Genomic DNA, 24938 nt, shown 5'->3' on the forward strand with positions numbered 1-24938 from the left:
CATACACTCACCCACCCATACCCACCCACACAATTTTTAAAGACTTAATTGTGGGATCAAAAGCTAAGAGCACTTATTACTCTTAACCAGTGGAAGGAAGAGGAGAACATGAGGGAACAGGATAATTGAGTTGGGGGAGGGACAGAAAGGGAGGACAAGGAAAGAAATATCTTGATAGAAGGAGCCATTATGGGGTTAGAGAGAAATATGGTACTAGGAAAACTGCCAGGAATCTACAAGGATGACCCCAGCTAAGACCCTAAGCAAAAGTGAAGAGGGTGCCTGAACTGGCCTTGCCCTATAATCGCACTGATGAGCACCCTGTCATCACAGAATCTTCATCCAGTAACTGATGGAGCAGATGCAGAGATCCACAGGTAAGCACTGAGCCTAGCTCCCAGAGTCCAGTCGAAGAGAGGAAGGAGAGATTATATGAGCAAAGGGGTCAAGATCATAATGGGGAAATCCACAGACAGCTGACCCGAGCTAGTGGGAGCTCACTGACTCTGCATTGATACCTAGGGAACCTATCTAAGACCAAACTAGGCCTCTTTAAATGTGGGTGACCGTTCTGTGGCCTGGGCAGTATGTAGGCCCATGACTTATTTCTAGTGCATGAACTGGCTTTTTGGAGCCCATTCCCTATGGAGGGATACCTTGCTCAGACTTGATACGGAAGGGAGGAGCTTGGCCCTCCTCAACTTGATATGCCAGACTTTGTTGACTCCCTTTGGGAGGCCTTACCCTTTCTAAAGAGTGGATGGAGGGTTAAGTGAGGGGAAGGTGGGAGGAGCAGGAGGAGTGGAAGGAGAAGAAACTGTGGTTGGTATGTAAAAGGAAAACAAAACACTTTTAAATAAAAAAATTTTTAAAAAGCAAAAATTTCCATTTACAAATTTTGAAATAAATAAGACTATTATTATTATTATTGATTATAATGTTGTCAATAGATGACTAAAACTTAGTCCTCAAGCTGAGACTTAGTACCCCACTTAATCATTATCTTTCTCTTCTTCACCCTTCTCCCTGTAGCCTCTGGTATACTTTTCTACTCTATACCTAAAAAGAAAATATCCCTTTCTTGAATATCCATGCCATTTGTGTGGGGGCAGGAGTATTGATGTCAGCATGGATATGGACATGCATACTATATACACACAGCATCAGATCTCACCTTCCACTTTGTTTAAGACATTATATTAAAACACTGTGTGTTAGCTTAGCTGGTCGACTAGCTTCTGGGGGTCACCTGTCTCTAATTCCCAATTTGCCAGAAGTGCTGGGATTACAAATGAATGCTACAGTGTCTGGCTTTTCTATGGGTTCTGTGAATCTGAACACTGTTCTTCAGCCATGCATGGCAAGTCCTTAGCCCACTGGGCCATCTCCCCAACCTCTCTATACAGTTTTCTTATGTGGCACAACTAATCTCAATTCTTTAATATTAACACTTTTAATAAGATACTCTACACAGAAAATAACTTTAGCTAAATTGACAACAGCTATCACAAATAAGTTATATCACAGAACATTTCGGTTACCTTTTTATCCAATTTAAAGGGATTGCCAAATGTATGCAACCTTCGAGGCTGATCTGGATCAAGTTCTCTCAGTGGAGAAGGTACTTGCTTGAGGTACTCCTGGTAATTCCCCATTTGTGCTATAGGTACACTGTGCACTTGATCTTTTCAGAGAGAACATAACAAAAGTTACCCTCACTAATAATTACACTCATCCCATGTTACTATGTACTAAGTTAATATGGGGAAATTAAAAATAGAACAACCTTTAAATCTTCAAAAGTAACATTTAAAGTACTAATTTTATCTTCTAGACAAAATATAGTAGAATTTGTAGAAAATAGTAAATTGGAATTATCAAATGAATATAAACCTGTAGAGAGAATGCTTAAGTCACAGCAAAGGCTGATGATTATCTGATGTGATCTGCAGTAGATGCCATAGATAAATCAAGAAAGTAGCAGAATATGCCATGAAATGGCCACCCGGAGTCAAAACTATCAAAAACTAAAATAATGCAACAAAATGACTCTAAGTGTCCATGTATCTGAAGGTATGAGGAAGGCTTAAAAAAAAGAAAAGAAAAAGAAATAAATTGGTAAGAGAATTTATAGCTAACAGTGACAGTAAAAAGGAAGGTAGGAAATATGAGATGAATTACCCTTTTTAAAAACAATTTATTTGTATATAAATTATTTTATTGTTTATGTATATCTGCATGAATGATTCTCCCCTTTAATGTCACTTGCTTGAATTAACGAAACTATAAGCCTGTAAAATTTATGTTACCATTCTCTTACAAATTATAAAGAAAAGTTATTTTACAAACAGAAATATTTAAAATCATACTCTAACCTTCATCCTGGCCTTTAAGAAATTTGCGGGTGCTCTTTAAAAGATTAGATCTCATTCTTGTTAAATGATCCAGAAGATTCCGTCTTGGTATATCATAAGCATTTCTAAAGGTCTGAGGCTTCAAATCCTACATAAACACATTCAAGGATAAAATATTTCTAAACAGAATTTAAAAGGGTCTAAAATCTCTTAGCCTACAGCACAAGAACAAAAATAAAATATAGAATATTTAAGTTAATTATGTAGTTTTAAAGGGAAAAAAGAAAACAGACATATGATGCAATTTTAAATACACTGTTTTAGGGCCAAATGATAGAAATTTTATGGCAAGCTCAACAAAATAATTTCAAATTCACCTTTAACTTTAAAGGCCGTTTAGTATGTTCTGAGTAAGAGAAGCAAATCACTTAACAAAACCCCTTAAACACTGGAAGGGTTTCTAAACACTGCTTTGACATTCAAGCATGTGAACTGATGAGCAAGGAAGAGCTTACAGTTGGGTGACAGCATCACACTTCCCTAGGCCTGATACCATCGATTCTTATTCTGTCCCAGGCACTAACTAACTACAGGTAGCTTTCTGCCTATGTGGAATCTTCCAACAGCTAAGTTTTCATATCTTTTTTTTTTTTTTGATTTTTCGAGACAGGGTTTCTCCGTAGCTTTTGGTTCCTGGAACTAGATCAGGCTGGCCTCACAGAGATCCACCTGCCTCTGCCTCCCGAGTGCTGGGATTAAAGGCGTGCGCCACCACCGCCCAGCTAAATTTTCATATCTTATCTGGCTTATTTTACTTCACTAGTCTGTTTTTCTTTTTATTCCACAATACTATTTCATTTTATGGAAATACAACTTTATTTTTTTAATAAAACCACATGAATTTTTTACTACAACAAGGCCATGAAAATCTGGCACCTGTATTTTATACAGATACATATTTTGATTTATCTTGACACAAATAAGAAGTGTTGATTGCATACAAATATTTATGTGACCTCTTAAGAAATCACAAGTTGTGTTCCTTCAGCCATTTATTTGTTTATTTTTATGTGAGTGTTTTTGCCTGCATGGTTTACCATATATGAGCAGTTCAAGATTCCCTGGTACTAGAGTTACAAATGGTTATGAGCTATGGTGTAGGTGCTGAGAATCAAACTCAGGTCCTCTGGAATGGCAGCAATTGCTCGTAACTGCTGAGCTATCTCTTTAGCCCTTCCTTCACTCATTTATGAGAGTTCCAATTCTTCTGTGTCTGACCCAGCACTAGACACTTCAGTAACTCTATGATATGAATATGAATATCACATTATGCTTTAATTTGCATTCCTCTGGTAGCTTAAAGGCTATTTACCTTACTATGTGGTGTTTGTGTTTCTCTGATGAAGTGTTTTTTAAGTTGTGGTATTTTGGTTATTTTTACTGGAATATTCAATTTTTTTGTTAGTGAGCTGGATGTCAATTATTTTGTTAGAAGTCTTTTATCACGTCAAGTGCTCTCTCTGACCTGTACCTTGCCTATTTTGGTTTTCTTTCTGTCTTCTTTCTTTAAGGTATATAGTACTAAGGGTAAAAACACGGACTCTCAGATGCTAAGCAATCATTCTATCATTCAACAACATGTTGTTACAATAGTTCAATAAAGAGCAAGGTATTTAATATTTTTGTTTGCTCTGTTTTGTTTTTAAAGACAGGTTTCTCTGTGTATCTCTTGTTGTCATAACAACTAGCTCTGTAGACTAGGCTAGCCTCGAACTCACAGAGATCCGCCTGCCTCTGTCCCCCTGTGTGCATGGATTAAAGGCATGAACCACCATTACCCAGCTAGATATCTAATTTTTAAAAAGTTCAATTTACCATTGTTGTGTGTGTGTGTGTGTGTGTTATGTTATATTAAAAAAATTTTCATGAGCAGGGCTAGAGAGATGGCTCAGCACTTAAGAGCATTGGCTGCTCTTCCCAGCAACCACATGGCGGCTCACACCATCTGTAATGAGATCAGGTGCCCTCTTCTGGTGTGTAGGTGTACACGCAGGCAGAACACTGTATACATAAAAGATAAATAAATCTTTAAAAAAGAATCTTCATTAGCTTAAAGCATCATCAAGACTTTTGTAATGGCATTTTCCTCTTGTAGTTCAATAAATTAAGCTTGCCTGAGGATCAGAAAAGTAAAACGTAGAACTGGCCAGCCTTAAAGACCAGGTAGCAGAAACACATGCCTTTAATCCCAGCCCTAGAGAGGATTATAAAACGGGAAGAAACAGCTCTCAGTCTCATCCTGAGATTCCTGGAGGGAGGGTGGCCATTTTGTACTGAGGTAGAGGTAAGAGTCAGTGGCTGGTTGCTTTGCTTTTCTGAACTTCAGTTTCTGCCTCTGAGTTTGTATTAATTGTGCTACAGACTTTGTTTTTTTTTTTCTTTTGTAAGCAGAAGGTTCAATTCTTCTATTTATGACCATGATTACTTCAAATAATGTGAGATAAATGTCTGAATTAATTATTTTGTATATCCCCTATTGTAGCACTGTTTAAAAGGCTCTTTTCCCATTTTGATTATCATGGCACCTCTGTTAAATGACTGTGAGAGAACCTGCTTCAACTCTATTCCATTCTACTGCTCCTCTTTGTATTTAAACACACAATCATCCCAATATAACTTCTGTAGTTTTTCGGTTCTAAATCACATGGCTTCATTCCCCCAACTTTATTCCTGTTTTAAAACTGGTTCAACTATTCCAGACCCCTTATATTTCCAAATAAATGTTAGAAACAGCTTGGCTATTGTCTACAAAAAGGCTACTGAAATGAAAACAGTTATAATAATGAGCATAAAGCATTTTAAGGTGTTCTATATGAATTCTAACACCAGCTGTATAATGTTTAGCAATCTTTAAGCCTTTGTTGTCATCTATAAAACAAATAAGCTTGCTACTCAATCAACTCATTCATTCACACCATATACAATTTCTGTTTGAATCCCAAATTCAATGGTTTGGTGATAATACAATGAGTATCTTTCTGCAACCATATAAAAGGGCCTCTTGAAGCTTGGACAAATTGAATTCCAGTAATGTAAACTGTGACTTGCTCTATCACGAATACAACACAACTAAAGCAGTGTTGAGCTGTTACCTTATTTAGTAAAGCAACCTGGAACCCAGTATACTCCTTCATATTAAGGTCGAGCAGCCTGTGGGGGACATCCTCTGAAATTCCCTGCAGCATTTGTTGAAAACCTTTCCTATGTGCCATTGACAAACCATGTGACCGGCTTCGGACTTTAATTCCAGTTTCCTGCACTACTTTTTTCCCCACAGATCCAATGACTCTATCGGATTCAATTTTGGCCTAAAATAAAAAGAAACAAGAATTGTGTCGATACATTTTAAGTTTACAAATCAAATACTAGTGAATATGCCCTTCCATAAATTATTTATTGCATTTAAAAATTTAACGTCTCAAGTAATCACAGTTTACACTGAGCACTAGGAAAACCAAACATACCTTAAATAACAATACCTTATCAGTTAAAATAACTACAGTTCAATCAGGTAGAGGTGGTGTAGGCCTTTAATTCCAGCATTCAGGAGGCAGAGGCAGGCAGATCTCTGAGCTTGAGGAAAGCCTGTTCGAAAGAGTGAGTTTTAGGTCAGCCAGAGTTATACAGAGAAACCCTTGTCTTGAAGTAAAGCAAATAAATTACGACTCTAAACTTCTGCAGCAAGACATTCCTTCAAGTTTTATTTTATTTAATCAAATACCCATCACTCATAAACCATGAAGTAAATGTTTCATGAAAGAAAACATTCCCAATTCAGAGCCAACAAGAAATAAGACAATTGCTTGAAGACATTCTGACTACATATTTACCGATGTGGCAAACACTGTTGCAGACTTTAGCCACATTTTAATTCCTTCTAAGTTTCAGAGAGATGTTTAAAGTACTAGGAAAAAATTTTAAAAGACATTTACAATTTGAATGGAAGTAAAGTGCCTACTGCTTGATATTCACAGTATTCATTCATAGAACTTATTATAGCAGGAATAACAAAATCCATAGTTTCACAAACAATTCCAAAGAAATAGTTCCCAAACATACAAAATAAATTGATATTCCTTTTCCAAAGAGAAAGATCATTCTAAAATAAATTCAAAACAAACAAACAAACAACAACAACAAAAACTCTGGGCTGAAGAGATGGCTCAGCGGTTAGGAACACTGGCTGCTCTTCCAGAAGTCCTGAGTTCAATTCCCAGCAACCACATGGTGACTCACAACCAAATGTAATGAGATATGGCACCTTCTTCTGATCTGCAGACATGCAACACAGGCAGAACACTATACATAAAAACCGACAATCATCATATATAGAAATTAAGCCATATTCATAAAATGAGAATTATTAAAAAATTTAAAATCAGCAAGATTCCCAAATTCTAGTCTGGTGTATATTAACTTGCCTCAAATGAAAGTAAGAAAGTGTTGGACAAGGGTATTAGCTCAGTGGTAAAATGTTTGCCTACCATGTGAAAACCTCTGTATTTGACCCCAGCACCAAAACAAGAGTTCTCAAGAACTACTATTAACTACTACTATCTTAGCCATCAGGTTTTTTTGTTTCTTTTGTTTTCGAGACAGGGTTTCTCTATGTAACAGCGTGACTGCCCTGGCTGCCCTGGAACTCACTCTGTAGACCAGGCTGGTCTCAAACTCACAGAGATCTGCCTGCCTCTGCCTCCTGAGTGCTAGGATGAAAGGCTTACTACACCACCATTGCCCAGTTAGCTATCAGTCAAATTCTTAATGCTCACTTCCACTTTCCGACATTACCTGTTGACTCAATTTTTTGAGGTATGAAATGACACTGTAACTGAGTCCATACTCCATACTGTCTGCTATCAGATTAGGTGCACCCATCATTCTAACAGCTTTCTTCAGAGGCTACAGAAAAAAAGAGGAAACAGTAGTCAATGTCAAGTTTGTTCAAAATGTTCTATATACTGACTTTTTAAATCTCACCCCAAATTGCATTGAACATAATATAGTCATTATTTGTATTTCAGTAAAATGTTTATCAGTAGCATGAAAAGCAACTTAAGAGAGTTAACATGAATTAGAAGCATAGTAATCCATTTCAGGGCAGTAAGAATGAAGTCCTGAAGTTCTCAGTACATGGGGAGATACTCATTTGGAAGACAGGAGCAGACACACCTTGAGGTCAGTCAGTCTGACTGCTACCTGAGGTAACCAGCTGGATTAGAGCTGAACACAGCAGCTGAACTAGTACACCCTCCTTTCCTGATTTAGCTCTCACTTTCAGAAGGACAGTAACATCTACCTTGATCAAGTTATCATGGAATTTGGTGAATTAATACATGGAAAGTATTATAAAAGCATCTGGCATACAGTAAGCTGTCACTAGGTGTTGACCCTCACTATTTCTATCATTAGCTGAGCTGAAAAAACAAATAAGCTCTAAAGAGGAAAAAAAGAAAATAAACAGAATAAAAATTTTAAAACACATATATAACAGTAAAAATCTTCAGTAGTAAGGAGAATTTTCAGAGTCACCTTATACAGTAAAATATCACCATCAAACATGCCTAGTATGTGTGGACGAGACACAGACGGAAGATAACCAATGGCATGGAAAGTGCAGTAAGCTCTGGTGTCTCCTAAAGTCAAGTCCCAGAGCTCCTATTTGCTGCTCATGAAGCTCTGGTTAAGTCTTAAAGACTGCTGTGAAAGATAGTTGAGTCAAAATATCTACAAATCCCTTCCTTCTTACTCTGACAGGACAAGCAATTTAACTTTTACAATCATAAAATCAAGTTATTAATCTTCTGATGAGACTAGAGGCCACTTAGAAAGACTGGGTATAGACAGAAAATCCTAGGAATGACCACTTTACCTTTAGAGATCTTAACCTCATTTCTACCTCACAGAATGACTGACTGTGAGTAAGGAGTAACACAGACATCACACTTAGGCCAGTACCTGGCCTTTGCTATGCAGTACTCACATAACCACTATTATTCTATAAACCACTAAAATCTACATCATTTCACTCATAATATGTCATCTGTACATTCAATTTTCATGTCATTTACAGTTATGAATTATAATGTTGGTTATAATACCAATAATAAACTGTAAACGTCCAGGTCTACTTTAACAATGTTATTCTTACCCCAAGATAGTACGGAGGCATTGTCTTCAAATAACTTTCAAAGGACTGTCTCCACTTCAGTGTTGGCTTTGCTTTGTGCACTTTGAACAGGTCATCTGGGAACAGTCAACAGCAGAGCAGCATCACTCACTGTGATCTAGTCAAAGCTCCTCTCAAGCCTGTTTTGTTACTGCTGAGGCAGCAACATCAGAAAATCTTAACAAAATTAAGAGCAGGAAACCTAGCCCTAGGGTTTTTGTTTGTAATTCGATTTTAAAGGTGAAATGGTGCTAATTATGGTCTAAAATATACACATTAATGAAGTAGCATCAGAAAATACACAAGGAAAAAAAACTTATGTCCTGTTAGAAAAATCGAGTATGTACAATAGTTCCTACTAAAAAATACCTTCGAGGCCAGCCTGGTCTACAAGAGCTAGTTCCGGGACAGGCACCAAAGCTACAGAGAAACCCTGTCTCGAAAAAACCAAAAAAAAACAAAAACAAAAACAAAAACAAAAAACCTACTAATCCCTTCACTACAACTTTGAAATCTGATGTTTTGTGGAAGGAATGTTTCTCAACACTCCTCAAAAATGACAGCCAGATTGAATCTGAAAACAAACACTGGGCTTTCTAATGTCAAAACAAATTCCTTCATTATAAAAGTATTTTCAGGGCTGATAAGATGGCTCAGTGAATTAAGACGACAGCAACAAGGCCTAACAACCCAAGTTCAATCCTCAGCACCCACATGGTGAAAGAAGAGAACCGACTACCACAAGTGGTCCTGACTGCCAAACATGCACCACAGCACATGATCACATGTTCTTACACAAAGTGAAACATAAATTTAAACAACCCAACAACCACTGGTGGATGGCTGCTTGAATAGCAACACCCGAGGACAACCTGTCACTTCCACACACACACTCACACAAAACGGTTTTCCAAATAAAAATCTGGATAAATTCTTAGAGCATGTACTCAGATTTTAATGAATATAGCATGTTTTGTGCATTAAGCAGAAAACGTACACCAAAAGTATCACTTGTAAGAAATCGTAACTTGTAGAAAGTTAGAATATTTCATTTTAAAACTTTCAGATACAGCCGGGCCATGGTGGCACACGCCTTTAATCCCAGCACTAGGGAGGCAGAGGCAGGCAGATCTCTGTGAGTTCGAGACCAGCCTGGTTTACAAGAGCTAGTTCCAGGACAGGCTCCAAAACCACAGAGAAACCCTGTCTCAAAAAACCAAAAAAAAAAAACCAAAAAAAAAAAAAACTTTTAGATATAGTAGTACCTTTATAAAAAATTATAAAGATTTTACATTGACTTTCAATTTATCAAAATCACAAGCAGATTATAATTAAAATGCCCTTACAAATACTTATCATTCTCATTACTTTCCAGAGATAAGTAGAGAAGGCTATTCCTCAGCATTATGTAAGAGCACATCAACAAGAATGACTTAACTGCCGGGCGGTGGTAGCGCACACCTTTAATCCCAGCACTCGGGAGGCAGAGGCAGGTGGATCTCTGTGAGTTCAAGGCCAGCCTGGTCTATAAGAGCTAGTTCTAGGACAGGAACCAAAAGCTGTGGAGAAACCCCGTCTCGAAAATCAAAAAAAAAAAAAAAAAAGAATGACTTACCTAAGAGAGGAAGGAGGACTGGGTAATTGTAAGGCATCACAAATAAGTTGACACAATTCAGTGCTGTACTAGCTTTCAAGTAACCAAAGGGATGACCAAGTTCATTATACTTTGCACTATTGCTCACATATACCTGTTTAAAAAGAAAGGTTAAAATCCATATCCAATAAGCCTTCAGTGAATGTTATGCAAACCATGGGTTGATTCAGTTTAGCTTGTGTGTACATGTATACATATATATGTATGTGCAGGTATATGTGGAAGCCAGAGGTTGACCCTGGTGTCTTCCTCAATTGTTCTGTTCTATTCTTTGAGACATGGTCTCTTACTGAATCTAGAGCTCACATTTCAGCCAAACTATACAGCCAATGAATCCCAGGTCTTCTCCCCAATGTGCATATGGGCTGTGGTGTCTGGCTTTTTACACAGGTGCTGGGAATCCAAAATCTGGATTACCATGTCTTTGTGCTTTTACAGGAAATACGTTACTGACTGTCCTACCTCTCCAGTACCCAACCCCCCAAAAAAGAGGAGGAGAAGAAACACCTCACCTAAACGTTTTATTCACTATGGATTTTCAGCTTACCTGCCAACATGTTTGAGGAGATTTCCTTTCTAGAATAAACTGAGTCAGTGGTGAAGGTTCCAATTCATACTTGTCAAAAGGCAGTTTGTCAATAACCATTGGTTCACAGTCTGTACATGAAAATTTCACTACAGGATGAGATGTACGAGGTGGCTAAAGGGAAAAATCTCATTATTATTTACACAAAACACCAGAAATCAAAACATCGCAAGTAACTTTCTCTTATCAGTTTACTTTCTCAGTTTTGTAAGTTTGATTTACTAGAAATATCTTTACACTGGGAAAACAAATCAACGTTTAAATTATGTAATATCCCCAAGAAAAAGAAAAACATCAAACTTCATAAATTGAAAATCTATTTGTTTAAAACTCAACTTTATCATAAATACAAAATTTAGAATAAAAAGGATTCAAGTAATTTAGAATTAAAAGGCATTCACTATTTTTATATCTAAGAAAGAATAAATGTACAAGTCTTCATTTATGGCAATTAATTATATAGAGTAGTAACTTCCAAGCTAATTACACTTCTTTTAAAAATATTTATTTATTTATTTATTTATTTATTTATTTATTTATTTATTTATTATGTATGCAATATTCTGTCAGTGTATATGCCCACAGGCCAGAAGAGGGCACAGATCTCATTACAGATGGTTGTGAGCCACCATGTGGTTGCTGGGAATTGAACTCAGGACCTTTGGAAGAGCAGGCAATGCTCCTAACCTCTGAGCCATCTCTCCAGCCCTAATTACACTTCTTGATTAATTTCTGAATATTTAATATTCAGACAATATTTACAAGCTATTGATATAAATATATAATAAAATGTTTACGTAATAAAAGACATGAGCCTTATATTTATAAGTTCTGGTTTTTGGTTTGTTTGTTTTTTTAATCCCTCAATGGATGCCTCTGGCAGGTTATTCCATTAGTATATTCATTCCTAAGGTACCTAACACCTTCTTTTGAAGATCCCTGTCCTAGAGGCATAAAAAAACACAACACTTAAAAAAGACAAGATACTAACTTCTTTATCTCTTAATATAGACCCCTTCATATAAACTTCACTAGTCAGGAAAAATGTATGAGCTATAATTTGAGATTTCATTGTCGGAAAGGGCTCCATTGGCTTCAGAAGTACCTATACTCTCACAGCTCCCAAATCTACCTTTAGGATTAAAATCATCTCATTTCTCTTATGTCTACAGTTGTCTACTAGATTATTCTGACTCTTACACAGCCTTCAGTAAGAGAAATTATATCTAATTTCTCTCCAAATTACACGTCTTCTTTTAATAACCTAGCCATTTTACCTGTCAAAGACTTAGATAAAATAACAGTGCAGAGGCAGGCTGCTCTCTGTGAGTTTGAGGCCAACCTGGTCTACAGAGCTAGTTCTAGGACAACCAAGGTTATACAAAGAAACCCTGTCTCAGGAAAAAAAAAAAATCAATCAAACAAACAAAAAATTACAAATACAAATAAGGAAATCCTAATACATTTATAATTCATTATCCAAATATCAATAAAAGGTAAGAAAATATTAAATCCCAAAGGAAACAAGTTACCGTTTTTCTGTTGCTTCATAATACCATATGGATAAGTAAATAATGGCTCATAGCACTTTATCTGTCTAATTTCTGTAAGTATTCCACACCTTTAAATAACAACTGGACTTAAAATCACACTGTGCTTCTCAAAGTTAGCTTGAGAAAGGCTGAGCTGCACAGCAGGACCTTCTCTCAAAAACAAGTCATTAAGTAGTCCTGGTCTCTCTGGCACTTACTAGTGTTGGAGAATTCTGATCTGGCCAAAAGGACTCTGGAACAGGCCAGTGGCCTATAGGAACTCCGGTTTTAGGATTTGGCCTGACATATATGAGTTTGTGACAGCTATGCCAAGGCTGAGATCCAAAAGGTCTTGATATATCTGGCTGCCCGTCTATAACAAAAAAGTTAGAACAAAAAAAAAAAAAAAACACATTAGGGGACAAAAATGAAAATTAAATTGCATCATTAATACAATGAAAAGTATTCTGGGTTCTGTTGATTTATGAACTTTCCTCCATTTCTTAAGTAGGAGAATACCATGACTGCTTAACAATTAAGCTAGACTTCAGTTCCCTAGCCAGTAAAATCTGCCCGTTTCAAATGTGAGTTCACCCGCCCAAAAATTTTACCTTTTTTTCACCCAATGAGAATACGCAAAACTAATCTCACAGTGAGTTTGATAAACTACATGCTTTCCCTGCCAGATGATAAAGGTAAATATCCTCTGCATTCTTTATCCCTGTATATTCACTGTCAAAACAGTAATAGGCACACAGTAAACAGCATCTAAGTATTACTAATGGTGGACCACCTATCTATCATGGGTTTAATCCACCACATACACAGTTAAAAGGCAAAACAACTTCAGAATTAAAAAATAATCATGGCAAAAGAAAAACTAGTTAAATTACCTTCAACCTAGAATAATTCTAGCAAAACAGAAATTCTCTTCAATAATTCAATAAACATTTTACTCAGTTTAGACTTAGGCCTAAACTAAACATTAAAAATGATTGTAAAGAAAATACGTTCTAATAACCTTTAAAATTTTTTGTTATATAAACTTGATACACCCATTGATTCACTAGACTTCCTGTCACCTGGTCCCTCTGTATCATCTTCAAGTGTTCCTATTAACTCACCCCATGAGCTGGGCGCCACGGCCTTTCTCTTCTCTCAATCATCCTCTAGCCCTTGCAAAGTGCCACTGATACATTCTAATTCTGAAGCTATGGACAACTGCCATGGGATCTATGTAAGCCCTCAATCCACCGACTTTTATATATAGTTTATGGACACCAAACTGAGAATAAAGTCAGGTGGAACAGGACAGGATTCTTAAAAGAATCAACCAAACAGCAAAGGCTGGCTCCTCATTTTGGTGCCCACACAAACCATTATGTCCTAAGCTCAGAAAAAAGCAGCTAAGGAAATGAATAAGCATCTCAGGTTGAACAGACAATTTCCAAGCATAGGAAAAGCAAAATCTATATAATATACACACTAAAGTCAATGATCTTAAAGTAAAAGGAAAATATGAATTTGTCTATATAGACACTTAAAAAGTTGTTTGGTTCTCTAAAACTTCAGACAACAATCTTTATTATAGAAAAGGTGATGCTCAGGCTGGAGAGATGGCTCAGAGGTTAAGAGCACTGCCTGCTCTTCCAAAGGTCCTGAGTTCAATTCCCAGCAACCACATGGTGGCTCACAACCATCTGTAATGGGGCCTGGTGCCCTCTTCTGGCCTGCAGGCAGACACACAAACAGAATATTGTATACATAATAAATAAATAAATAAATATTTTAAAAAAAGAAAAGGCGATGCTCCTAAACCACCAGTTTATACTGATATTCTTACTATCTTCCTTTCTGTACCAATAGCAATTGCGTACCCATGACAATTGGTTTTGTTAATCTTTAAATTTTATTTTGAGATAGGATCTCTCTTTATAGCACTGGCCTTGAACTCAAGAGATCCCTCTCGGCCCCCCAGATGCTTGGATTTAAAGTATGCCACACCATACACAAGCTGCTCTTGTTGATCATAAGGCCAATACACACACACACTCTCTCTCCTCGCTCTCTCTCTCTCTCTCTCTCTCTGGGGGAGGTGTCTAGTTCTATTAATTCATTAAATCAAACTCAGAATTACTGTAAGAAAATACAATACCTTCTACAGGAGAAGGATCTGGTCCTGCCTTCTCAAAGTTTATTACCACTCCACTTTGTACTTTCTGCACCAAGGATTCCAGACACTGATTAAGCATTCTTGGAGAACACACAGAGTATGAGCGGCCTGAGACAAAAAGAACGAAGCAACTAGTTGTAAGAAGCCTACTTCCTGGAAGAACTACAGTAGGTTTCTGACAACATTAACAGAAATTCAATGGAAAGGTTAAGTATTTCCCAATTTTAAGGAAGAATAAACAAAAATTATTATTTCCAACCAATAATCTCATTGTAGGTATATAAGTATTTTCTTCTAACTATAGGTATATGGAACATAGAGAAACCCTGGACTGAGCAACTCACAAAGGGAAAAAGTCAAGTACCTATCTACCTTTATAAAGCACTGTTACCTCTGTTAGCCAATATAATTTATCATTAACAGACATACATACACACATCTAGCAGTAATGAAATCTCTAAAACTCTTATTCTTGCTTAACAAAAGTTGTTGTCCCTAAAAACAAATGATAAGTACAAGGAAGATAATAATAATTCAACTGGTCTTCTGGCAGATTTTAAGTATTTTGCATTTATTTTAACGTATAGATAGTAGTAATGGGGTTAAGAATGAGTATTTTTTTTAAGTTTCTTCTGAGGAGGTTACACTTGAACCAGGAACCTGAAAAACAGAATGAACCACAAGAAGATCTGGAAGGAGAAAAAGTAGTACAGAAAAAAGACATACTACATGTGCTGTGAGCTTACATGTGGAGTGCTAGATTTAGAGAGACATGCAGGGGGACATATTATCGACTAAGTGTCTTCCAGGCTATAATAAGTATTGCCTATTTATCAAGTATGAAAAGTCATTTTATAGGGTAGGAGGTCAGATTTCTTTATAGATCAGCTTTTTTTTTTCTTTTTCGAGACAGGGTTTTTTCTCTCTGGCCTTGACTGTCCTGGAACTCACTTTGTAGATCAGACTGGCCTAAACTTCAGAGATCTTCCTGCCACCCGAGTGCACATGTGTGTGCATGTGTGACATGTGCCACCACCACCCAGCTCAGATCAGCTTTTCCATGAGATAGTTTTATTGTACAGTAGAAAAGGGAAGCAGCAGGACCTGTAAGGGACCATAATGCTTTAGTGTGTCTAGGTTGCCAGATGTGGAGGAGGCAGGAAGTACTCTGACCCAAGGAAGAACCAAGGGTGATTGGGTAATTCCCAGGTGTTTCATTTGTCCTGAGTTGGAGAGATGAGCTACGGGGCTCCCAGTCACTTGTGCACTAGGTTTGGGGATGATAGCAAATTAAAAACACCCAACACACATATTACTCAAAGATAAAGGCACTTTGTGAAAAACTGCTTACAGATATTAAATAGGTAACTTTCTTTGTCTCTTTGGCTCTTTATTGTTGTACTCAGGTACTCAGCTGACTCCAGGTCATGCATGACTTAAAGATGTACAATAATGTATTTCACTCTCCCAAGTTAAAATAACTGATTCTAGAGATTTTTATACTTTGGTATAAAAATTTGGTATAAAAATATAACAATTTGGTAGAAATTCTCAAACACTACAAGAGAAGAGATCTGACCTAAACAATACTCATAAAGAGGAACATTACATAGAATAAGGTTCAGTTTGTAAGGATAGAAAGAGTTGCTTTTTCTCTTTAACTAATTTCAGATTAATAGAATTTTATTTGTAAAATGATTTATTTAACCAGGTGGTGGTGGTGCACACTTTTAATCCCAGTACTCAGGAGGCTGAGGCAGGTGGATCTCTATGAGTTCAAGGCCATCCTGGGCTACAGAGTGAGTTCCAGGACAGGCTCCAAAGCTACAGAAAAATCCTGTCTCAAAAAAGAGAAAAAAAAGTATTCATTTTTCTAACTTCTGTAAAAATCTTTAACAATTTTCACATTAAGATGACAACTTGTTTATATTTTCTAATCAATTAATTAATGGCTATCCACAACATTTCTATTCTAAGACCGGGATGTATTATGTAGTCAGCCCTAGCTGGTCAGGAACTCAAGAGATTCGCCTGCCTATGTCTCCTCAGTGTTGGGATTAAAGTTATACACCGCTATATTAGCAAAATTACTGGTGATCTTTGTAGACAACCTGTTTAACAACTTCAGATTTGTTACACCATTTGCTACATTAAATATAAAAAAATTAAACAATAAATACAACTATTGACTTGTCAAGAATACAGACCATCATCAACACATACAATTCTAAAACTACAGGTCTGTGGATTTTTTTGGAAAAAAAAAATATAGACATACAAATTTTGATATGTACATTTTAGCACATTCAGAAAAACTGTTTTAAACCCCTGAATTACTACCAGCAAAAATCTTACCTCCTGTCACTTCACACATTGGTGTGATGGCAGAATCATCCAAAGGCACACCTGTCAACTGTTCTGATTCTACTGACATGGTGCCAGGCAACCGCAGTACTAAAGCAAATAGTCTCTGATCCCAACGAAAAGGTTCCTTGGTCAATTCACTTCCAGGCAAAGGAGAATTAAGAGGTAAATGAAGCTGAAAGTAATGAAGAAAATATAATAAGTTCTCCACAGTCTTTTTATTTTAATTTTTAAAGATTTTATTATTGTATATGTATAGGTACTTTGCTTGTATGTATGTCTGGTTTCCATGCGAATGCCTGGTACTCATGGAAACCAGGAAGGGCATCAGATCCTCTAGAACTGGACTTAGAGATGATTGTAAACTGTCCCATGGGTGCTGGGAATTCAACCTCAGTCTTCTGGAAGAGCAATCAGTGCTATTTTTGAACCATTTCTCCAACCACCCACACTGTATTTTAAATCAACTTTAAAAACACATCAAAACTGCACTTGAGTCTCTTATCACTCTAAAAAACCAATGTACTTGTTGCATTTCTTATTCACTCCCCTGAGTATCACCTTCTCATCTCCCAGGGCATGGGAACATTTGAGTAAAAAGAAAAATAATGGCTGGCAAACAGGAACAGGGGAAAAAAATCTGAGAAGACTGCACTCATTATTCAGCCTCAAAGAGCTGAAATCCTAGTTAGCATTAGTCACTAAGGGGAAGAATCTTCATAAATATATAGACTTTCAGAATTTTTTTAAAAATGTGCATAAATAAAAAAAACAGAAAATGGATCATTATAAAAATATGCAATGAAAATAAATACTTCCTAAAATTAAAAAATAGAAAAGTACTCATGTGGAAATTCAAGTGGCTAACAACACATGTAAAGAGGAAAAAGTATACTAGTTACCAGATAATACAAATTGAAATATCTAGGAATGCTATTTCATACTTATAAGATCAGCAAAAATAGTAAGAATACAAAGCTTGTAAGAATGTCCCCACACTGCTGGTGAGCTGGCAAATATCTGGCCATCTGGAGGACAATGATGTCATTTGGCAGAATTGAAGATAAGTACAGACCACAGAAATGCCACCACCCAGAGACATCTTCATTTTTATAAAAAGTTTGGACAAAAAATATTAGTGTGTATAATCAGTGGTATTTAGCATACATGAGACCCTAGGTTCAATTTCCTCAAACTCTCATACAATGGTATTATCTGAAACAAAAAAGAAAAATTTGAAAAACCACCTATAGTTAAGTCCCATAAGACAATCAATATACAAATCTGTGGTCTGTTGTTCGTTTATACAACAGTTAAAGAGTAATTCAAATCTCAAAGATTTAGCATGGAGAGATCTCAAAATAGTACTTTTTAGAATATAACCTACTATATAAAAGAACATATAAATGTACAATTTGGTAAATTTTCAAATATAACATGACCTAACTGATGATCACCTTCAGGTACTACTTTTCCCAACTTATAATGTTCTTTGCAGATTTTGAACTTTATATAAATGGAATTATAGAATACAGTCTTTTTGGCTTACAGCTTTCCTCCTCAATACTATAGGTTAAGTTTCTTAACGTTTTGCAGTTGGCTGTAAATCATTCAAACTGCGATACTGTATAAATATGTTGTGATTTATCCACTTTTGTTGAAATTCGGTATAATAGAAGATCTTTGTGATTTAAACCCGTTTTACCGCTCAATCAGAAGCCAAAAAAAATAATAACCTTTATCATAAAAAATTTGGAAGTTAGTACACCTGTAAGTCCACTCAGAAAAGCTTGATGCAGGAGGATTCCCAAATGTGAGACCAGCCAAGACAATACAGAAGCATCCTATTTCCAAAGAGAAAAGAAATGTTCCTAGTAGTGGTACTAAATTAGATCCCTATAAGCAATGTATGAAAAGAACTACCTGTTTCACTTCTGTTTCACCAAAGCTTAGAGCAAACTGTCTTTCATTAGCCATTCTAGTATGTGTGTGTAGTTTCAATTTTTCTGAGATCATAAAAGGTGATTTATCTTTTCAATCATTGCTTGTTAGAGGAGGCTACCTGTTAGTTTCCCGAGCATCCGGAAACAAAATAATCACACAGAAATTGTATTAATTAAATAACTGCTTGTCCCATTAATTCTAACTTCTTATTGGCTAACTCTTACATCTTAATTTAACCCATCTCCATTAATCTTTGTTATCGCCACATGGCAGTGGCTTACTGGGTAAAGTTCCAGCATCTGTGTCTGGCAGGGCTACATGGCTTCTCTCTTACTCCACCCTTCTTTCTCCCAGCATTCAGTTTAGTTTTCCCTGCCGACCTAAGTTCTGCCCTATCATGAGCTCAAGACAGTTTTCTTTATTCATAAATGGTAATCACAGCATACAGAGGGGAATCCCACATCAACTCGTCATTTCAATGTACTCTTTTTGTGATGTGCCTATTAAAGTCTTGGAGGTTTGTTTATTGATTTGTTGGTTTTTCTGGAATGGATTTCAAGGGTTGCAATATTCCAGACACCAGTATTGTTCTGGATATAGGTGCTGCAAATATCTTCTACTCTGTGACCACTTTCATTAGTTCAGCAGCATCATCATTTGATAAAATTTCTATTTTTTCTTTCACAATTAGTGCTTTTTATTGTCCTTATAAATCATGAAGATGTATCCCTTTTCTTCTAAAATTACTTTAGAACTTAATATTTAGAATTAAACCAGAATACAACTAGAATTGTTCGTGGTGTGTTTTAAGAGATATGGCTATCTAATTGACACAGTTCTCATTATATAAAAATCATCCTTTCATTTCAACACAGGCGTTTTTCTATGTTAAGTGGTTGTACATGTAATCAAGTATATTCTTCAGTCAAAAACATAATTTAGATGAGGAAATGGCAAAATGTAAATGATTTGGACAGAAAACCATCTCTATATAGCATTAAAGCAAACAAGTGTCATTTCCTGTATTCACTGGTGCTCAAGTTCACAACAAAAAGAATATAACTAAGTAAATATGGCAAATTGTTTATATTACTTATTCTTATCCAAACTACTGTAGCACAATGCCGTAACTGTGGAAACCAATGAAGTATTCAGGCAGGTATCCATTCTTCTTAAAAATAATGTCATTGTTTTTATAAAAAGCAAAGACAAAACTTCACGTGCTTCAATGAAATAGAGAGATTAGATAACTAACCCTAAAAAGATTTCTGTTTGATCAGCTAACTAAAAAGTATGTGCAAATGTTCTCATTTTTCCCCCTAATGTAGCTACCAAATAAACATTAGGCAAATTTGGGTTTGGGTGATTTAAAGATGAAATAAAATAATGGTTCCAACATTATGAAAGCTTGGTGTGTGAGGAAAGAACTCATGATCCTTTAGGAATCTCTTTCTTAGATGTGTTTAAATTAAGCTAACAAACAGAAGGAAGAAAATTTAAAATCACAGTACCAGCAGCTTTAACATGGCTTAGACTAACTGGGTCAGCTAGCTCCCCTGTCTCTACAGCCTCAGCCTAAGGTCAGCCTTGTTGCCATGCCTGTTAGTATTCAGGTATCTGTACTGACCTGCCTGCCCTTAGAGTCCTGACAGGATACTTCCTCAGCTGCAGCCACTAGGAGCACAACTGCTGTGCACATTCGCTATGCTCCCCTTTGCCTCCTATCTCCCTCTCTCTCCCACCACTCTTGTTCCCTGGAAGGGGTCTCTGGCCCCTTCTCTACCTCTTTTTTCTCCTCTTCCGATAAATCAATGTGAGCCTTGTTGTGTGGCGTGACTTCTCTTCACAGCGTGTTTAAATAAATTACAATAATGCACAAACTCAAGTCCTCATCCCTTACAAAGCAAGCATTTTACTGGCTTATCTCCCCTGATGGTCTTACATTTAACAATGGCTTGGATACTAGTTATCTGTGACCTTGCTGAAAGTGAACTAAAAATTCAATTTCAGTTTATTTAGTTATTTATAGGACAGGCACATATCAGGATATTAAAAGCCAAATAAACAAACGTAAAAATGTTAGTTTTTAAGATTCTTTTTAAAGATTTATTTTATATTACTGTATATATGAGGGTTTTGTTTACATAAAAGTAGTCTTACATTACGTGTGTGCCTGTAGAGGTCAGAAGATAATCAGATCCCTTGGAATGGAGTTCTGGATGACTGACTGTAAGCTGCCATGTGATAGATTTTAGCTGTTTCACTTTTTATGGAAAACATATAAAATCTCAAATAACCAGAACGCTTACATTTTATTTACATTTTAAATTGCAGAATATAAGAAATAAACAGAAGGCAGAAAACAGTAAAGGAAGATAAATTATTTTTCAGCCATCTCTAACTCTGGCGTCTGAGCAGACATCTCCTGGTTGTAACTCAAATGGTTCTCAGATGAGGACCACACCATAGTCTGCAGAAACATACAGGACCCTGTATCTTCTCTGGCATGCTCTACTGACCAGCTCTATTGTGAAAGTTAATTCCAAGTATGCCCTTTCAGAACAGTACTTCCTACGTGAGCTTTAATGGCCTTGTTTACTTCGTGGCCTATCTTATTAGTTTAAGTGAGGGTACAGAGGACAACTGTCCCCCCCCCCATTACATCGTCAAATGAATTTCTGAAGAAAACACTGAAGAAGAGTTGTAAACCACCTTTTAGAAACTGCTAGGTCTAAGGCAACACCATACAAACACAGACACAAATAGCTTCCATATAATAAGTGTGATGAAGCTGGACTTGTAGTGAATGCCTTTAATCAGGAAACAGTGAGCACAAGGTCAGCCTGGTCTACACAATGAGTTCCCTGCTAGTCAGGGCTACACAGTTTTAAAAAAGAAATCAAACAATAAAAGTGTGATGGATTATAAAACCAGGTAGTCCCATTTCCAGACATACAAGTGTTATTCTATCCCTGTATATATAGCTACCTCTCTAATTATCACTTTTATGTGCACAGACATAAAGGATAAAGTATGAACTACAAAACCTGCCCAACACCTGCAACACAGATAGGGTAGATACAAATATTGCCTGTGCAGATACCATGGCAGCTATTTCTTCCTGTTTAGCATTCACAGTGAAAATTTACTATGTCAGACATAATTCCATTTACACCCACACAGAACACAACCTCATAAATTCTTACTTTAACTGAGATATAGAAAAGAATGACTTTCTATCATTTCTTGTAATTTTTTTTACCCAACACACCAAACCATACTTTCTTTTTATAGTTTCTCCATTGGCCTAGTACCAATGAGCCTGGCAGAGAATCAAAGGTGAAATAAGATCTAATTGTTATCTGGTGAGACCTTTTTAGAAAGGAATTGAGATCATAAACCAAGTTGTGACTCAGGTTATTTAATAAAAAGGTAAATATGTTACACATTATAATGTCTTACCTTCAGAATCATACAAGTAAATAACTATAGCATGAACAATCATAAATGCATGAACAAGGTACAACAGAGTAATTAATTATCTATGGGAAAATAAAGACTTCCCAACAAAGAGTAAAGAATGAAAAGCTTACTGAAAATTTACAACTGCATGGAGGATGGGAAGGTGACAAAAAGTGAGATAGTTATTAGAGACACAGGAGAAAACACTAGTCCCCAAACACGCACAGATGCACACATGCGCGTGCGCGCGCACACACACACACAAACACACACGAGATTAAAAGCTACTTTAGAATAGATGGGATAAGAGAAAAAAAAGAGACTGGAGACTTTTAAGAACACCTTTAAGTCTGGCACAGTGGCTCAAACCTAAATTCCAGGCAAAAAGCTAAAAGAGAAGGATTACCACAACTTCAAGATCGGCCTGGGTTATGGAGTAAAACCTTAAGACCTCCAAAAGAGGAGGGGACACAGAGAAAAGGAAGGAAGCCACAAAGAAAGAGAAGCAGAAGGAAGAAAAGCAGGAGGGAGGGAGCAAAGGGAGTAGGGTAAGAGGGTAGGAAGAGGAAGAGGGGGAGGAAAGGAAATAGAAGAATAAAAACAAGCACCACAATATTCAAGTAGACCTCAACAAGTGGTTTACAAATAAACAGGCAGGATTTTAGTAAAGGAAGAAGGAAACAACAGTTTAACATTCAAGGAAATCAGCAGTCCAGTTCAAGTCAAGCATAGAGAAGATAATATAAAGAAATAATAGGTACTTTTCTTCTAGTTATCTCACAATCCACCTAATTCTTAACTATTCTTTTTGAGTTGCTGTGGTAAAAGCATGGTGTGGTCAAAATATTTTGAACTAAGTATTATAAAGCCTTGAGAGGCTATTTCATCCTTGTGGGAATTGGAAACCATGTAAAGAAACTTGAACTGGATTACTGTAAGACAGGGACACAGAAACTCCAGGAAAAAAGAAGCCAGGTACCTTAGCTGCTAGGCAGCACCAAAAGCCCAGATATGAACGTCAGACAGCTCACATAACCCAAAGAAATAAGTTGCTTTAAGCCCATTAAGTTTCAAGATAATATGTTATACATCAAAGAATAACTATAGTTACCATCAAATATTGAGATTTCCTATTTGCCTTCAAAAGAGCATGTGAAGTCTCCATCCGTCTGTCCGTCCGTTCGTCCATCTCCCCGTTGCCCCCTCCCTGCCCCCGCCAATTCCCTCTAGCTCTGTCACACTTTAGTATTTTCATGGTTTCCCTCCTTCTCTGGCTGCTCCTATCTTCTAGGCTCACCCTCACCCCTTTCTCAAACCCTAATACCTGGGCTTGAAATGTGAAAGATCAGCAAGCTTATGCTTGGGTCCTTGTCAGTTTACACTCAGCCCCAACCCACCTACTCATAGGTGTAAGTACTATCTAAATCTAGATCATATTCAACTTGAATATGTCCAGCCAAATTCTCTCTGCAGAATATCAAAGTCTTGCCGGGCGGTGGTGGCGCACGCCTTTAATCCCAGCACTCGGGAGGCAGAGGCAGGTGGATCTCTGTGAGACCAACCTGGTCTACAAGAGCTAGTTCCAGGACAGGCTCCAAAACCACAGAGAAACCGTCTCGAAAAACCAAAAAAAAAAAAAAAAAAAAAGAATATCAAAGTCTTCTCTATATGACATTCACTTTTATGTTGTTGCTGTTTCTTTTTTCAAGACAGAGTTTCTCTGTGTAGGCTGTCCTGGACCTTGCTATGTAGACCAGGTTGACCTCAAACTCAAAGATCCACCTACCAACTACCTGAGGGTTAGGATTAAAGGAGCTTGCCACCACTGCCTGGCAATATTCACTCATAAAGGATTCCGAGATGCCTCAAAATCTAAACATTCTAAACTTAATTCATGATTTTTCTTCATCCATAAGTCTTATAATATTCTCTAGGCCAGGAAATGAATGGCATCATTATCATCTACAAAGCCGTTTTCATGCCCCTTAAAAAGCCTTAAGCACAATCTATGACAGTGAATTCTGATTTAACTTCCTAAACATTTCTTTAAATTGGGGGTTTGTCATCAGATACTAACAACCATAGCCTCAATGACCAGATCTAAAGTACACACTAGTAGGATCTCCTAGCATATTCCTCCACACTCTACCCCCATTTGTTCCCAGTGTTAGATGAGCTCAGTTCCGCATACATACTAAATAAGCACTCTTCCACTGAGCTGGATACCATTCTATACTCTTCCCTTTGGGAAGAAAAAATGATTATTACAAATTTACTTTCATTTACACAATTATTTTTTAACAATAATAATTTTTGTCGTCTCCACACCCAAAAAAGACTCCTGTTTGCTTTTGCTCTCCATTCTATGCTTAGACTCTAGTGTATCTAGATCATGTAAGCTAGTCAATAAATATGGCTGAATGAAAATGAAAGGATTAATAATGTGACTGGGTAAAATGTGAAGCATTGAGGAATCTATTGGACAATGGAAAGCAAGGAGATAGTTGAGTAGGATGATATACACAAAAGGCATACTTTAGGGAAATCCTGCCAACATGTGGCAGATTAAAAGCAGTCATGAGAAGAACTAGGCAAGCAAGAGGGAAGGCTCAGTAGATAAAGACAAAGGCAAATACCCAT

The 24938-nt window shown here is 36.8% G+C and overlaps 1 protein-coding gene across 4 annotated transcripts in view; it reads right to left on the reverse strand.

The window, feature by feature from the left end:
• The window catches only part of Ints6 (integrator complex subunit 6), a 79362-nt gene that overhangs the window by 10448 nt on the left and 43976 nt on the right, over positions 1–24938 (reverse strand). For all 4 annotated transcript variants that reach the window (XM_075950075.1, XM_075950074.1, XM_075950073.1 and 1 more), the window contains 10 exons: positions 16884–17067; positions 14511–14636; positions 12574–12728; positions 10785–10937; positions 10199–10331; positions 8566–8660; positions 7206–7316; positions 5507–5722; positions 2376–2502; positions 1542–1684 (listed from right to left, as the gene is read on the reverse strand). In XM_075950075.1, coding sequence (XP_075806190.1) covers positions 1542–1684; positions 2376–2502; positions 5507–5722; positions 7206–7316; positions 8566–8660; positions 10199–10331; positions 10785–10937; positions 12574–12728; positions 14511–14636; positions 16884–17067 — 1443 coding nt within the window. The remainder of the gene's footprint in view (positions 1–1541; positions 1685–2375; positions 2503–5506; positions 5723–7205; positions 7317–8565; positions 8661–10198; positions 10332–10784; positions 10938–12573; positions 12729–14510; positions 14637–16883; positions 17068–24938) is intronic.

Source organism: Microtus pennsylvanicus, chromosome 15 (genome assembly GCF_037038515.1).
Source record: "Microtus pennsylvanicus isolate mMicPen1 chromosome 15, mMicPen1.hap1, whole genome shotgun sequence".
NCBI classification, from domain to species: domain Eukaryota; kingdom Metazoa; phylum Chordata; class Mammalia; order Rodentia; family Cricetidae; genus Microtus; species Microtus pennsylvanicus.